General features: G+C 49.9%; 1 protein-coding gene across 3 annotated transcripts in view; it reads left to right on the forward strand.

The window, feature by feature from the left end:
* The first annotated feature begins 218 nt into the window (after positions 1-218).
* PMVK (phosphomevalonate kinase) overlaps positions 219-16,329 on the forward strand; it is a 45,192-nt gene continuing 29,081 nt past the window's right edge. The window contains exons 1-5 of one of the 3 annotated variants that reach the window (XM_043455177.1): positions 219-581; positions 3,068-3,131; positions 5,747-5,899; positions 8,532-8,661; positions 9,828-9,937. In XM_043455177.1, the coding sequence (XP_043311112.1) occupies positions 487-581; positions 3,068-3,131; positions 5,747-5,899; positions 8,532-8,661; positions 9,828-9,937 (552 nt within the window). In that variant the 5' untranslated portion in view covers positions 219-486. Of the gene's footprint in view, positions 641-3,067; positions 3,132-5,746; positions 5,900-8,531; positions 8,662-9,827; positions 10,365-16,329 lie in introns of those variants that run through there. The other 2 variants (XM_043455187.1, XM_043455194.1) reach the window with 2 other exon arrangements.

Raw genomic sequence — 16,329 nt, forward strand, 5'->3', positions numbered from 1 at the left:
AGCTTTCACAATATTAAAAAGTTTATTCTTTTTTGGGTGTGTTATTAGGATTGTGTGGAAGGCAATGTGAGGTTCACTTAAGAAATTTTAAGACGTCACCACCCTCGGAAGAGAATAGTTGCGTCCAACTCCCGCCTCCCCAATTGTCACGCGTGTCAGCTTAGAAGGCGGGGCCGTGACGTCATGTGGTGGGCGGGTTGGACTGTTCCAAATGAGTTCTGGTAGGGGAGCTTCTTTAAGGGAGAAGGCTGCCCTAGGAATTAACATTCTTTCTCTCCTTATTCCACTTGCGCAGGCTTTAATTTAAAGCCACGGAAGCACATGTACGGGCTGTCTGTCCTCTCCACGGCCATGAAGAAGACGGGGAGGGGCGGAACCCCTCCTTGTTGCCGCTCCACCGAGTGGCCGCGTCCATTCTGTGCCGGTGGTCGGATTTAAGGAGTGGGGAAAAGTTAGCTTTAGGGATCGCAGAGCGTGGTGACCCCCATGGCCCCGCTCGGAGGCGTACCGGGGCTGGTGCTGCTGTTCAGCGGGAAGAGGAAATCCGGGAAGGACTTCGTGACCGAGGCGCTTCAGAGCAGGTGTCCGTGGGGTGGGGAAGGAGGAGGACCGCGAGACCCCGAATCACGTGACACGAGCGGTGTGTTGGGGTGTGATGGAGTGAGCTTTGGAGTTGGGGTCCTCAGGTTGCAGGGCAGAAGGAGCACTGGGTGGCCAGAAGTGGAGGATTGTCACCGTCAGGAAAAACAGCAGTATACACACGCCCACCTCAAAGAACCAGGCGGCCTCCTCTCCAAAGAGAGGTGGTGAGCTATAGATCTTTCGAGGAGTATTAGTAACAGTTGCTACCAAAGCGCTTTTTATACACCATTCCTAATCCTCCAGACAGTATTGCGAGGTAATGTACAGAAGAAGAAACTGAGTCACAAATAAAGCATTTGCCTCAGACCACACCCCGATTGTATCTGACTTCACAGACAAATCCTTACCTAGCACTCCACCTCGTTGATGGGATTTATTGAGCCTTTATTGTATGCCAGATACTGTTGTTAGGTACTGTGTGGTAATTTTAGTCAGTATCTTCATTTTGCACATGCAGAAAAGGAGACTCTGAAAAGTTCAAAAGGCAAACAACACCCAAACCTGCCAGGAACACAAAGTAATTGGTAGATCCAGGACTCAAATCCAGCTTTTGTCTAGCTCTAAGGAATGGGTTCTTTTTGCTTTTCCCCATTGCTTCTTTAATACCTTTTTTGTTCAAGTGGTTTTTTTTTTTTTTTTTTGGCCTCTGCCTGTATGCTTGTGAGACTTAGTTCCCCAGTCAGGGATCGAATCCCGGCCCTTAGCAGTGAAAGCATGAAGTCTTGGCCCCTGGGCCACCAGGGAATTTCAGCAGGTTTTCTCCCAAAGGAAGATGTTCTGTGTGGGAGCATTTTTTCTGGGAGAGCACAGAAGCCAGAGAAGGTGGAGTGGGGCTTCTCTCCTGTTGAAGGCCAGTGTGTTGAGGGTGGTAGGAGGCTGCTTTTGGTCACCATGGGGAGTCTAAGAGGTTGTAGAAAATCCAAGGCAGAGTTTGCCACCTGAATCTTTCACCACTAAGTATTTGCAACCTTTTCCCAAGTTACATTTCTCCACCCAGCACATTAATTAATTTGTGGTCAGAAGCACAGACTCGGGAATTTGACTGCTGGGATTCAAATCCTGACTCACCACTTTATTCGAGTATGATCTTGTCCAAATTTCTATGCATTCTGTTCCTCAGTTTTGTCATCCGTGAGTTGGAGATAATAGGGTGAGTGTAAGGATTAAATGAGATGATGTACACGAAGGGCCTAGAACAACTCTTAGCACCTAGTTACAGGCATGGCTTCCCAGGTGGCTCAGTGATAAAGAGTCCGCCTGCTCATTCAGGAGACACAGGACACGCTGGGCTTTGATCCCTGGGTCTGGAAGATCCCTGGAATAGAAAATGGCAACCCACTCCAGTATTCTTGCCTGAAAAATCCCAAAGACAGAGGAGCCTGTTGGGCTACAGTACTTGGGGTTGCAAAGAGTCAGACAAGACTTAGCAATTGAACACGCCTGCACAGCCCTGGGACTAAATGTTGGCTTTTATTTTTATTTTACCAATGTGTGTCTGTGTGTGCTCAGGTGTGTCCGACTCTCCAGCACTCTGAACTGTAGCCTGACAGGCTCCTCTGTCCATGGAATTTTCCAGGCAAGAATACTGGAGTGGGTTGCCATTTTCTACTTTAGGGGATCTTCCTGAACCAGGGATCGAACCTGCGTCTCCTGCGTTGACAGGCGGATTCTTTACCACTGTGCCACCTAGGATGCATTTTACAATATTGGCTTTGTTGCTAGTACTTGACTAGTCCTTTGGGTGAGTCAGTTTTCCTCCCTCAACCTCAGTTTCCTCACCTGAAACATGGAAATAAGAACACCCACCTCACCATGTCAGTGTTTAAGTGAATCTGTGAGCACCTCACGGTCAGGGCAGAAGTCATGTATCTTTTTTTTTGGCCATGTCGCAGGCAGGATCTTAGTTCCCTGACCAGGAATTGAACCTGTGCCCCCTGCAGAGGAAGCATGAAGTCTTAACCACTGGACCAGTAGTGAAGTCAGAAATCGCATATCTTATTCACATTTGTATCACCTGGATCCAAATATAGTACCGAGCAGATGGTTGGTTGAGTAAATTGAGCAAGTGAATGAATGAGTTGTTTATGTGTGCGATCCAAGTCTTTTAAGACTGAGATACCCCTGGCTATGAGAGAACAAGTCGAGGAGCCCAGCAGTAACCAAATCCAGCCAGAATATTCCTGGGATCTTCACACTGTAATTATACTTTTATTTGTCTTGTTAGTTTCAGGGCTTTTTCACATTTGAGTTTCATGTTAATCCTGTGGAGACAGAACAGACACTGTTAGCCCATTTTACAGATGAGGAGATCAGGGAAGTTGAGACCTGACAAGGTTATATAGGTACTCACAGCTGACATGGGGCTTCACTCTTCTGGGGCCTGGAAACCCTAGGTTAATGGGGTTTGGCTCTCCCTGTCTCACAGGCTAGGGGCTGACGTGTGTGCTGTCCTCCGGCTCTCCGGTCCACTCAAGGAGCAGTACGCTCAGGTAGGTGGCAGCTCTGTGGCACCTGGTGGGTTGGAAGGAGCCAGCTCCCAAGCTTTGGTTGCTGTGCTGTTGCTTGAGTCACTAGCAGGGTCCCTATGACCCCCTGCTGGCAGGATGGCACACAGCTCTCCACTTTCTATAGGTGGACCTATAGGGTGGCATTTTCCATTTAAGTTTCTTTCCCATTGGCCTTACTCCAGGCCACCTCCCTAGAGGGTGTTCAGGAAAGTGTGTCCAGAAAAGGCTGTAGATGTGAGTTGACAGCTCTGATGCTGTGTTATTGGTAACAGTCTGTCCCCTTATTCAACAAATATGACACAGATCAACTCCCCCGGCCCCCTCTAAAGTTTGCCTGCCACAACCCATGGAATTCTCCCCTTAGAAATTTAATCACATGAGTTGTCAAGTTACATTGCTAAGTGAAAAAAGTAGGATGTAGAACAGTGTATAGAGAATACTGCTGTTTCTAAGTCGCTTCAGTTGTGTCCAACTCTTTGTGACCCTATGGACTGTAGCCCGCCAGGCTCCCACGTCTATGGGATTTTCCAGGCAAGGATGCTGGAGTGGGTTGCCATGCCCTCCTTCAGGGGATCTTCTAGACCCAGGAATGGAATCTACATCTCTTACATCTCCTGCATTGGCAGACAGGTTCTTTACCACTAGTGCCACCTGGGAACACTGTAGAGAATGCTGCATTTGTATAAAAATGGGGGAAATTGTCAACATATTTGCTTATATATTCAGCCATTCAACAGATACATATGGAGCGCATTCAGCACCATTCTGGATGCTTGGGTTGTGTAAAAGTCTGGGCAGGATACATAAGAGACTGGACCACTGGCTGCCTCCAGGAGGGGAGCTGTGTGGCTGGGGAACAGAGAATGGAGATGTTTCACTGTAAACAGTGTTTATTTTTTGAGTTTTGAACCATGTAGATTAAAAACAAAATAGGACTGTAAAAAATATTTTGAACCATGTAGCTTAAAAAAAAATAGAACTGTAAAAAATAAACAGAAATTTCAGAACCTTAGATTTTAAAAAGGGAACTGGAAGTTGGGATCAGCTCCCCACACCATGAAGAGCCTGCTTTTCGCTTGCATTTCTGTCCTTGACCTCTAGGTGCGTCATTCTTGTGCTTATGGTTCCTTGGTCGGCTGGCCTGTGTCTGGACCACTGAGTCCACACAAAATGAATCTGTTCCCTAAGCCACTGGTCTTCTCCCACCAGCACAGCAGACCCATTTGTAGGATGGCAGCCTGGGGGGCCCTGGGATAACAGAGTCAGTGATTTTCAAAATCTTTTCCTAGTGGAAACCTTTCACAAATGAAATTGGATGCAGAGATTCTTTGTATCCAATAGACAGACTGGGAGCAAGATTTTGATTGGGGGGGGGGGGGCACTCAGCCTTCTCCAGTGGGGCTTGACACTTCCAAACCCCAGGGCTCAGAGGAAAAGTTTAAATACCATTGGTCTGCTTCCAGACTTCCCAAATTAGGCCCCAGTCCAGACTGATGAGCCAGGCTGGAGGGTGGGGTAGGGTCGGTGGGCAGGATTTGGCATTTCTAAAACCCCAGTAGGAGACTCTGATAGGCCAGCCTGCCCCTGCTGTTTTTAAGTCCAGCACCACTTCATCCCTTACACCCATTACAAAACAGATTCAAAATGAAATGTTAACGCACTGATTTCTTCAGTTGTAGTGGGGAATATAATTGACAGGCCGACCGTAATGCCCCTGGGAGCTAACCTCCCATGGTAAAGAGTATGTGGGAAACTAGTTTATAAATGGGAGATGGCTGTTGGCCTCACCTTGGAACAAGGTGGTTGTAGGTGATTTGACTGGCTGGGCCACAGCCCCCTCAGTTTGCCCGTGAAGAAACTGAGTCTTTGGGGAGAGGGTCTTGCTGCAGTGAACGTCAGGGGAGCTGACCCCTGAACCCTCCCATTCCGGGGCCCTCTGATGGACCCTGTTGCTTGTCAATGTCCCTGGAGAAAGGGAGGCCCTCCTGGAAGGAGCTTCCCAGGGCCTCAGAGCTGCCCCTCCTGCCTCAGGGTTCCAGGAGCGCCCGGAGCCAAACATAGTGAGGCTGACTCAGCAAAGGTGCCTGGAATTGGGAGTGAGGAAGCAGATTGGGGGAGGGGAGAGAGACAGGGAAGCCAGGTCTCCTGGGCTTTGGGATGGGGACAGACAATGCCAGAAGGGGTAGTGGAAGGATACGGAGTGCGATGTTTTCAGACTCCCCACTTCTGGGTGAAGGCTAAGCCTGTGTGCCCAAGCGAGGCAAACTAATTTCAGGACTAGTTTAAGCCAGAAATAATTGGGAAGGTAGAACTGTTGCAGAAGAGAAAACCACATCATACATTTAAAGGCAAGCCAAAACAATTTCTGGATTACCTCAAGGCTTTTCTTCCATCTGTCTGCCAGTGTTTGGGGTTTCTCAGTTTCTAGGCCCCTTTCCCTTGCAGGCCTCTGTCCTGGTGGCAACCTCATGAGTCCTTGCAGCAGCCTTCAGGGAGGGGCGGGTCAAGGTGGGGGTGGCGGGGCACCCTCCTTCTGTTTTAGGGGAGACCAGCGAGGTTGAGAGGCTGGTGGCATAAACAGAATGTGCTTTGGGCAGGAGCACGGCTTGGACTTCCAGAGACTCCTGGATGCCAGCACCTACAAGGAGGCCTATCGGAGGGACATGATCCGCTGGGGCGAGGAGAAGCGCCAGGCTGACCCAGGCTTCTTCTGCAGGAAGATTGTGGAGGGTGTCTGCCAGCCTGTCTGGGTGAGTGGGCTCTATGGTGGCATTGAGAAATCTGTTTCCCCAGCCCTCCGTCACTCCCCAGATATGTCCATTTCTCTCTCTCCACGGCCACCTCCCTGGCCCAAGGCCCCACTGTCTCTCACCCAGACAGTTGGAGTAGCCCCCACACTGGTCCCTGCTTCGGCTCTTGTCCCTTGTGATCCATTCATCACACAGCAGCCAGAGTGGCCTTTTAAAAACACAAACCAAGTCATGTTTGGAACCCTTTGTCCTACCGTTCTGATGGACGAATTGAAATCCTTAACATGAACTTCTGGGCCTTGAATGATCAGCTCCTGCTGCCCTTCTAGCCTCATTGTTCCTTCAGCTGCAGCAACATTGGCTTTCTCTCTGTTCCTCAAATAAATCAACCTCCTTCTGGAATCAGCACCTCCTCCCGTGTCCTTCTACCTGCTTGGAGCGCTCTTCCTTTCCCTCTTCACCTGGTTCAGTCCAGGGCAGCGTCCATGGCACTTCCATGGGGAAGCCTTCCCTGATACCCAGGTCCTAACTGATGCTCCCTCTCAGATGCTCCTGTAGCTGCTTACCCTTTTCCTTCCTCATTCTTTCTGGCAGCCAGTGGTACCTTCTTGTACCAGGACTGGTTCCAGGTGATGTGGGGATATATCATGTGAAAATCTGAAGTCCCTACTCTCAGGATACATACATTGTCGCTGGGGGCAGAAGGAGTCAGGCCCTAAATAAATATAGAGTATGTGGAGGTAACTACTAAGGGGCAAAAGAAAGCAGGCCACAGCTATGAGGAGGCCCTGGTTGCTGCTTTGTTAAGGGTATCGGGGAAGGCCTCACTGACAGGATGACATTTGAGCAGGACCTAGGAAGTGAGGGGTGACCTAGATGGATTTTTGCGGGTGAGGGTTGAGTGGCAGGAGGTGAGGTCAAGTCATGCAGGTTCTCTGGAAGAGCCTGGAGTTTGCTTTGAGTGAGGTGGGGACTCGAGGGTTTTGAGCAGAGGAGAGGCATAATGTGATCTTGTTTTTAAAAAATTTATTTTAAAGATGATCTAGGATTTAAGAGGCTCTTCCTGGCTGTTGGGAGGAGGGCAAGAGTGGAAGCAGAGAGGCCAGGCGGAGGATCTTTCCACAGGACAGCAAAGTGGCCGTGGCTTGACTTGAGTGGCAGGGGAGTGGAGAGGGATGCATTCTGCACAGATTTTTGAACATAGAACCAGTAGAGTTTCCTGATGTGATGGCTCTAGGGTGGAAGGACAGGAGACAAGTCCAAGGATTTTGTTCTGAGCAGTTGGACAGCTGGAGTTGTCGTGTTCTGAGACACAGGGATGATGTGGCAGAACAAGTTTGGGGAGAAAGCCAGGAGTTTGGTTTCACAGTGTTAAGGTCCAGATGCAAGTTGATACGTGCTGTGATTGCATGGTAATTAGTGAAGCTGCTGGCTTAGAGCGTGAGCTCCCTGAGGGCAAGTACCAGGTCTGCTTACAGCTCTACTCCAAGAGTCTAACACAGTGCCAGGCACACGGTAGGTGTTTGACACGTGTGTGTTAGTCAATCAGTCGTGTCTGACTCTTTGCGACCCCAAGGACTGTATGCTGCTAGACTCCTCTGTCTATGGGTTTCTTCAGGCAAGAATGCTGGAGTGAGTATTCTTCCCTTCATAGTATTGGTTTAGTAATTGGCTGAGTGAACATGCCCGCAGCTTGGACAAGAACATCTGGCCTCTTTATTCATTGACTCATTCATTCATTGACTACGTGCTCCTGAATGCTCCATGTGGGTCAGGTGGTACTATGGGCCAGGGACAGAGTAGTGAGTGAGACACAGTCCTTCCCCTCATGGAGCTCCTCTACAGAGCATGGGTCAGACAGTCAACACACACAGAGACAGTGATGGTTTCATGAATGCTTAGTGGTCAGAGAATAAACAGCATGTCAGAATTGAGAGGGACAGGAAGGGAGCCAGGATGGTAGGGCCAGCCTGTCCAAGGAGGTGACATTTGAGCAGAAACCTCTCTGAAGTGAGGGAGCCAGGGAGAAGGAAGTGCAAAGGCCCTGAGGAGGAGACCTGGTTAGGATGTTTAAGAAAGGGTAAGGTTGTCAGTTGGATGCAGCAGAATGAATGAAAGGAAGGTGACAGGAAATAGGTGTCAGATCTTAAAGGGCCTTGTAAGCTGGGGTGAGAGCTTTGGATTTATTAAAATGATGGTAAGTCTTGGAGGGACTTAGGGCAGGGGACAGACAAGGTCACATTTCCATTTTAAAAGGTGTTGGGGGCAGGGACTGATTAAGGTATCTTTGTTTCTGGCCTGGGTTTGTTCATCTGTAAAATGACTCCCTGATCTGATTTCAGAGCCTGAGGCCTCTTCAGCTCAGCAATGAGGACCGTAGCACACAGCGTGGTCAGAGCAGGCCTCAGGCTGCATGGATCAGGGAGGGATGCCTGAAGGGAGGAGCGGATGTCCCTTCCAGCTGGTTGGGTGATCTTAGGGAATGGGGCTACACTCGTCTGAGCTCTGTAGTCTGCCTTCTGCTTATTGGGAATGGGGCCAGGTCTCCCTCTCTCCCCTTTAGCCCGTGTCCGGCCCTGCTGCTTTCTGCACCGTGTCCTGTTGGTCACTGGTTTATGTCCTTTCCCTCTAGCTGGTGAGTGATACACGGAGGGTGTCTGACATCCAGTGGTTTCAGGAGGCCTATGGGGCTGTGACACAGACGGTCCGTGTGGTGGCCACAGAGGAGAGCCGGCAGCAGCGGGGCTGGGTGTTCACACCAGGTGAGCTGCTCACAACCTCTGCCCCAGGGCTCAGCATGCGGGCCGGCTGGCCCACTGTAGACCAGGCCGCCCCCTCCCACGTTCTCCGTCTTCCGCTGTCTCCCTGGCAGGCTGGGGGTTGTGAGCAGGGGGTTATAGAAAGGAGTCTGAGGTCTGGGGCTCAGGCGTGCGTCCAGATTAAAAAGTGGAGTTGAGTAGAGGATGCTGTCCTTGGGGTAAAGGTTTCCCTGTGACCTTGGCCTGGTTCCCTTACCTGGGATGTCTTCTCTAGGCCAGTGGGCTTCTGGAGGTCTGGCTGGGACCCCTCTGCTGCCCCTGGTCCTTCACCTTTGCGTTCCAGCCTGGAGGGGGCTCTGACAGTGGGTCAGAGGGCAGGCCTGACAAACCTCACTCCTGTTTGATTAACACAGTGGGGGAGGGGGAGCGGAAGCTCTCCTCGATGGCTCTGGTGCTGCCAGCCCAGGACCTGCTCTGGGACAGTTCAGGGGCACAGCTCAGGTGTCTTCCCTGCCCCGGGTCACTGTGACCTGGGGGATCAGTGGGTCTGACTCTTCCTAAACGAGGTGAGTAGCTTCCTAATGGCAACCCGCTCTAGTATTCTTGCCTGGAGAATCCCATGGACAGAGAAGCCTGGTAGGCCACAGTCCATAGGGTCGCACAGAGTCATGACTGAGTGTCTAAGCACACTCATCTCCTGGGCACTCACTCTGGCCTGGGCTAAGCGCTTTGAACATATTATCTCACTTTATCGTCCCGGCGGACCCACCAGGTGGATGCCCTTACTACCATCCTCGCTGTCAGATGAGAATGGCACATGCTGCCTCCCAAGGGGCCTGAATCAGCGCTGTCAGGATCGAAATTGACATGACCAGCTTTACATAAAATGAAAACAAAATTGCCGTTTGGATTGTCTGTGGTTTGAGATGGCAGTGACAAGTAAAGACGTCAGTGGGACCCTCTGCGGGGCGCAGGTGGCTGTGGGCTGCTGAATCTGATGTCCCGGTGTTTCGGGGTGCGGGAGTGCCTGCTGGGGTGAGTGGTGCTTAGCTCTGAGGGGCTGAGGAGCAGCCCGTTCAAGAGGGTGGCTCCTCGTGGGGCCAGCAGGCCTCGATGCCCTGTGTTTGTTGGGAGGGATGCGCCTGACTTTGCCATATACCTCTCCGCAGGGGTGGACGACGCTGAGTCAGAGTGTGGCCTGGACAACTTCGGGACCTTCGATTGGGTCATTGAGAACCACGGGGATGAGCAGCGCCTGGAGGAGCAGTTGGAGCACCTGGTAGAATTTGTCCACTCCAGACTTTAGCCGGCAGGTTCTCGGAGCAAGCCGGGGGCCTCTGGGGTGAGGGTGGGCTGACTGTGACGGACATGCGGTTGCTGATGCTGGCCAAGGTTGGGGAACAGACAGAGGGCCTGGGTCAAGCTTTCTGGGGGCTGATAGATGTCAGACAAGTTAAGAAACCACCAGGGACCTCATTTCGTCATGAAAAGGACAGCCCTACCTCTTTACGAGGAGGCTTAAAGGACAGAGGGAGGGAGTTGGCTGTGTTTGAAGCAGAAGCGTCACCATCTCCACAGGTACCAGGCTTGTCAGCCGGGGGTGGCCGTGATTCCCTGACTGGATGTTCTCAGGCCCTTGTTCTGAGCAGGAGCCTGGGGCTCCCCAGTGTGGATATATTAAACCTGTCTGGAGCACCTGCTCAGAATTGGACATCTCTCTGTTTCCCAGATGACAGCTCAGCTTGCATGGGGCTCCATAGTGTCTGGGTTGACGTGCTGGCTCTGGGTTCTTGCTCTGTCTTCCCCCTGGGCTGGAGTATATCCTGCAGAGACTGACCTTGATCTGGGCCACTCGGGTAACAGGCCTGTGTATGTCTGAGGCAGGATTGGAGTCTGAGGGTCTCGTCTTCTGGGATGGCCTCAAGGGAGGCTCAGTGTTCCACAGAAAGTGCCACCAGCTGGTACGCAGAAGGGCTGGGGTGTCATAGAAAGCCAGAGGCACCAGAGCTGGGTGGGCTTTGGTAACCATTGAGAGGCCCTGGGCAAGTCATGTAACCTCAGCTTTCCCATAGAAGTCCTTGGACTTTACCCTACTTATTTATAGAGCCTTATACGTGTGTGTGTGCGCGCCAAGTCACTTCAGTCATGTCCAACTCTTTGCGACCCCTTGGACTGTGACCTGCCAGGCTCCTCTCTCCATGGGATTCTCTAAGCAAGGATACTGGAGTGGCTTGCCATGCCCTCCTGTAGGGGATCTTCCCACCCAGGGATCAGACTTGCATCTCTATGTCTCTTGCATTGGCAGGCAGGTTCTTTACAACTGGTGCCGCTTGGGAAGCCCATAGAGCCTTATGCTGCTGCTGCTGCTAAGTCGCTTCAGTCGTGTCCGACTCTGTGCGACCCCATAGATGGCAGCCCACCAGGCTCCGCCATCCCTGGGATTCTCCAGGCAAGAACACTGGAGTGGGTTGTCATTTCCTTCTCCATGCATGAAAGTGAGAAGTGAAAGTGAAGTCGCTCAGTCATGTCCAACTGTTAGCAACCCCATGGACTGCAGCCTACCAGGCTCCTCCATCCATGGGATTTCCCAGGCAAGAGTACTGGAGTCGGTTGCCGTTGCCTTCTCCAATAGAGCCTTATACAGTATCTAAATTTCTTCCAGATTCTTCACAACCACTCTGTGAAATATTCGAGGAGGACATTTTCATCTGCATTTAGCAGATGCCAAGGACTCAAGAGAAGTAAACAGCCTGTCCAGGGTAGAGGATTAGTAAATGTTGGCACTCTGGCCAGAACACAGGCCGCCTGACTCCTGACCGGGCCCCTCGGCCATGTCCCTTTGGGGTATGGTGCAAAGCTGCATGGCCATCCTGGCCATCCTACTGCGTAGCCTCGGCCCGCCACCTCTCTGGCACTGACTTTGTTGTCCTATAAATTCTGATGGTTCACACTGATAAGGGGACAACCAAGGAAATTCCAGTGGTTTCACTGTGACCCACACTGAACTCTGCACATTCCTGCCCACATCTCCCCCCTAGATCACCTCATCCTGAGACTAGTCCCCTGGCTCTCTCACAGGTCTGAAGGCTGTGGACTCCTCTGTGTCCCCTAACCCCTGGCTGATTGGTCCCCAGGTTATGTTAATCTGCCCTGTCTGTGTGCCTGGCACACAGTGAGGCCAGACAAGACCAAAATGTCAGAGTTGGGAGCAGAGAGAGGTTCACTGCAGGGCCACGCAGGGAGACGGGTGGCTTCTGCCTTAAAAGACCCCCAACTCCCGGAAAGCTTTCAGCAAAGCTCTTTTATAGGAAAGGGGGGTGGCGTGGTTAGTTGTTGCAGGCTTCTTGGCGTCAGATCCTTTGTTCTTAAGGTCAGGTCATGGTCCGGTCACAATGTTGCTGGAAGCCTCCACCAAAACAAATGTTATTCTCTGTTCTGACAAAGAAGGGCAAAGTCCTACGGCTCAACTTTTGCCCTCTGAGGCCCAGGCTAAGAGGAGGAGTCCCTGGGTTGGCTGGTTACTCTGCCCCAGAGCACTGGTCCAGCACCTAGTCTCTGTCCTTCTACCAGTGCCCAGGCCCTGCTGAAGAGGCAGATCTTAGCTGGTGGTGCACTCAGGGGCAGGGCCCCAGAGCCTGCCCAACTGTCATCATTGAGGGAGCCAGGCACCCAGCACCCAGCCAGCCCTCGGGCTTTTCATTTAAACTGGAGTGAATCATTTGGTTGGGATCAGTAGGAACACATGTTGTAGCAAATGCCCATCATGTTAGTTCCCAGCTTACAGCAGTTGCCATTCATTGAGAACAGCTCCACCCATAGGGGTGGACCTGAAGTCATGATGGGCAGTGGCCTTGCAACTTAACCCTGACCTCTGCCACCTCCTAGAGGGTAGACAGCTGATCTCAGCTGAATCAGTTTTTGAAGTGTGAATGGAGACCCTGAAGCTGGTTGAAGCTGTGACCTTAGTGGCAGTGCCATGCACTCCAGTTGTGGCGGCCTCTCTGGGTGTTGACCCACGGAGACCGGCACCACCATTAGACCCAGAGGGGAATGGAGGAGAGGGCGCAGCGGCTTTGAGGCCTGGGCCTGGCCAGCACATGGCCTTGGCGAGGGCTCTGGAGCTCTGCGAGACACAGCCCTCTGCCTTTCCCCGGGCCCCCAAGCGCACCCACCAGCTCTGAGGCTAGAGAGCCTGTATAGCCCCGGGGAGAAGGCCGAGACCCGCCTCTCATCTACCCTGCCGTGAGGGCCACTGCCGGGCTGACTGTTGGTGGAGTGGCACCTCTAACCACAGCGCTAAGGGTCTGGAACTCATCGCCGGGCACCCGCCCTGCCCCGCCCCGCCCCGTCACATGTCTTCCCTCTGGGATTCTCACTGGAAGGTAAACTCCCTGATGGTCAGGCTGTCTATCTTGTAGTTGTAGTCCTGTCTCCTAGAGCTGTGGGTCCACAGTGGGCATCAGAAAATGGATGTAATTGGAGGCAGGGCGAGGCAGGACTGTAGGAGTCACACTAGATGGAATCCTGTGGGTAGTCATTTCGTGCATTGGATGTTTCCTCACCTCCCAGCAGAGGCTCTGATCCAGCCCCACTACCTGGGCCTGGAACCTCTGCTTTCTGCTGGTATTGAGGCTGCTGGAGTCCTTTCCAACACAGACTGTGCTGGCCTCCTTTGGCCTCCCCTTAGCTCTGCTCTTTGTGAGGGCTTCCCTGATAGCTCACTTGGTAAAGAATCTGCCTGCAATGCAGGAGACCCTGGTTCGATTCCTCAGTAGGGAAGATCTGCTGGAGAAGGGATAGGCTACCCACTCCAGTATTCTTGGGCTTCCCTTGTGGCTCAGCTGGTGAAGAGTCTGCCTGTAGTGAGGGAGAGCTGGGTTTGATCCCTGGGTTGGGAAGGTCCTCTGGAAAAGGGAAAGGCTACCCACTTCAGTATTCTGGCCTGGAGAATTCCATGGACTATACAGTTGCAAAGAGTCAGACACGACTGAGCAACTTTAACTTCACTTGTGAGGTCATTTTCCCCTCAGTGTTGTACCAGACTAAGAGATGACTGATTTGTTTTTCTTTCTTTCTCGTTTTAGTGAGCTGTAATTGACATATAACATTTATAAGTTTAAGGTGTACACGTGATGTTTTGATTCATATATCTATTATGAAATAATTACCACAAAATTGGTGAAGAACCAACTCACTGGAAAACATCCTGCTGCTGGGAAAGATTGCAGGCAGGAAGAGAAGGGGACAGGGGATGAGATGGTTGGATGTCATCACTGGCTCAGTGGACATGAGTTTGAGCAAACTCCGGGAGATAGTGAAGGACAGGGAAGCCTGGTGTGCTGTAGTCCACGGGGTCACAAAGAGTTGGACATGACTGAACAACACCACCTCTGTCACCTCACATAACTGTCATTTGTTTTGGGTGGTGGTAAGGACATTTAGCAACTTCCAAGTATATAATACAGTATTGCTAAGTGCAGTGACTGTGGTACATTAGATCTCCAGAACTTGCTCACCTCGTAACTGAAAGTTTGTAACCTCTAACCAACATCTCTGCATTTCTCCAACTCCCAGCCCCTGGCAGCCAGCATTTTACTCTTGTTTCTGAGTTCAGTTTTTTTAGATCCTACATGTAAGTGAGATCATGCAGTGTTGATCTTTCTTTGTCTGCCTCTTTCACTTAGCATAATGCCCTCAAAGTTCATCCGTGTTGCTGTCAAAGCTGGGTTTCCCTCTTTTTTTTTTGGTTAAAAATATTCCATTCTGTGTAAACCTAGCACATCTTCTTAATCCATTCATTCGTTGATGGACATTTGGGTTGTTTCCATGTCTTGGCTAGTGTGAATAATGCTACAATAAACATGGGGATGCAGAGATCTCTTTGAAATAGTTGTTTTCTTTCCTTCAGATGTCTGCCCAGCAGTGGAATTGCCCTATGATCACTGATTGTTGTTAATTAAGTTTAAACACCAAGGAGGCAGGGATGAAGCAGAGAAGGGGATGTGGGGTTGGTGGTTCTCATATGTCCCTTGTAGGAGTGCTGACCTGGTTCCTGGCTCGGAGTGTTTGGAAGTCACAGGATGTGACTTGGGAAGCCAGCAAGTCTACTCCCCATCCTTTGACAGGTTGGCCCTGATGCCTTTTAACATGGGAGGACCCAGTGGCTAACTAGAGTCACTTCTGCTGGACTTGAAGATTCTCTGCACTTTAAAAAAAAAAAACCTGAAATTTCTCTAAATGTCAAAATCAGTAATAACCCTGAGTTTTAATACCCTATGTTATGATGAGAGTTTTAACTCCTTTTGTTTCAAGACAGTCTCCCCACCTTCCTAATCTTTGTTAATTTTGTATATGGTTATGATCTCAGAGTATTGCTCTTAAGTTATTTTTAATATTATATATATGTTCTTTTAATAATGATTTGTATCACTAACATTCTCTTAAAATTTTATTATTCTGCTTCTAAACTGCTGAATGGAGGTATAATTGTTGTGTAATAACTGCACATTTAAAGTGCACAATTTGTCAAGTTTTGATATTTGTATATGCCCAGGATCACAGTTATGATGGTTATATCCAGGACTTCCCTGGAGGTCCAGTGGCTAAGACTCCGAGCTCCCAATGCAGGGGGCTTGGGTTTGATCCCTGGTCAGGGAACTAGATCCCATATACCACAGCTGAGAGTTCGCATGCTGCAGCTGAAGATCCCAGATTCTGTAACGAAGATCTGGGATCCTGTGTGCAACTAAGACTGGTGCAGCCAAATATTTTTTTAAAAAAATGGACATATCCATCACCCTCAAAAACTTCACCATGTCTACCCTCCCTCTCCCAACCCTTGTTCCCAGGCAACCACTGATTTGCTTTCTGTCTCTATAGATTAGTTGCCATTTTCAGTAACTTTGTATAAATGAGCTATACACTGTATAGTCTTTTTTGGTCTGATTTCTTTTTCTCAGCATAAGTTTTGAGCTCGGTCTACATCACTGCAGGTTCATGTGGATAGTTTGTTTCTTTTTATTGCTGTTGTGTGGTGTGAATATACCACCATTGTCTATTCATTCACCTGTTGAACATTTGGGTTGTTTCCAGTGTTTGGATATAACAAATAAAGAAGCTATGAACATTCATGTCACATTTTTGTGTGTGGATATGTATTTTCATTTCTCTTGGATAGATACATTCTTAACTTTTAAAGAAGCCATCACATTGGTTTCCAAAGTGGTTGTACAACATGCTCCCCAGTACTGAATGAGATTTCCGGTTGCTTCTTGTCCTCACCAATACTTGGTATGGTCAGTCTTTTTAATTTTACTTATTCTAATAGGTATATAGTGAAATCTCTTTAACATTTTATTTGCATTTCTCTAAGATTAATTTGATACAAATCCTATGTTCAATTTTGATAAAAATCTCTCAGCAAACTGGGAATAAAATGGAACATCCTCTACTTGAAAAAGAACATCTACAAAAGTCCCATAGCTAACAGCATACTTCATAGTGAAATACTAAATGCTTTCACTCTAAGACTGAGAAATGAGGCAGGGTTGTCCACTCTTATTACCTATTCAACATCATACTGAAGAGTCTAGTCTGTAATAAGAAAAAGAAATAAAAGGCATCTGGATTGAGGGGGGGGAGTGTGAAAATATCTTTATTCACATATGACAT

This window comes from Cervus canadensis, chromosome 2 (assembly GCF_019320065.1).
Source record: "Cervus canadensis isolate Bull #8, Minnesota chromosome 2, ASM1932006v1, whole genome shotgun sequence".
NCBI classification, from domain to species: domain Eukaryota; kingdom Metazoa; phylum Chordata; class Mammalia; order Artiodactyla; family Cervidae; genus Cervus; species Cervus canadensis.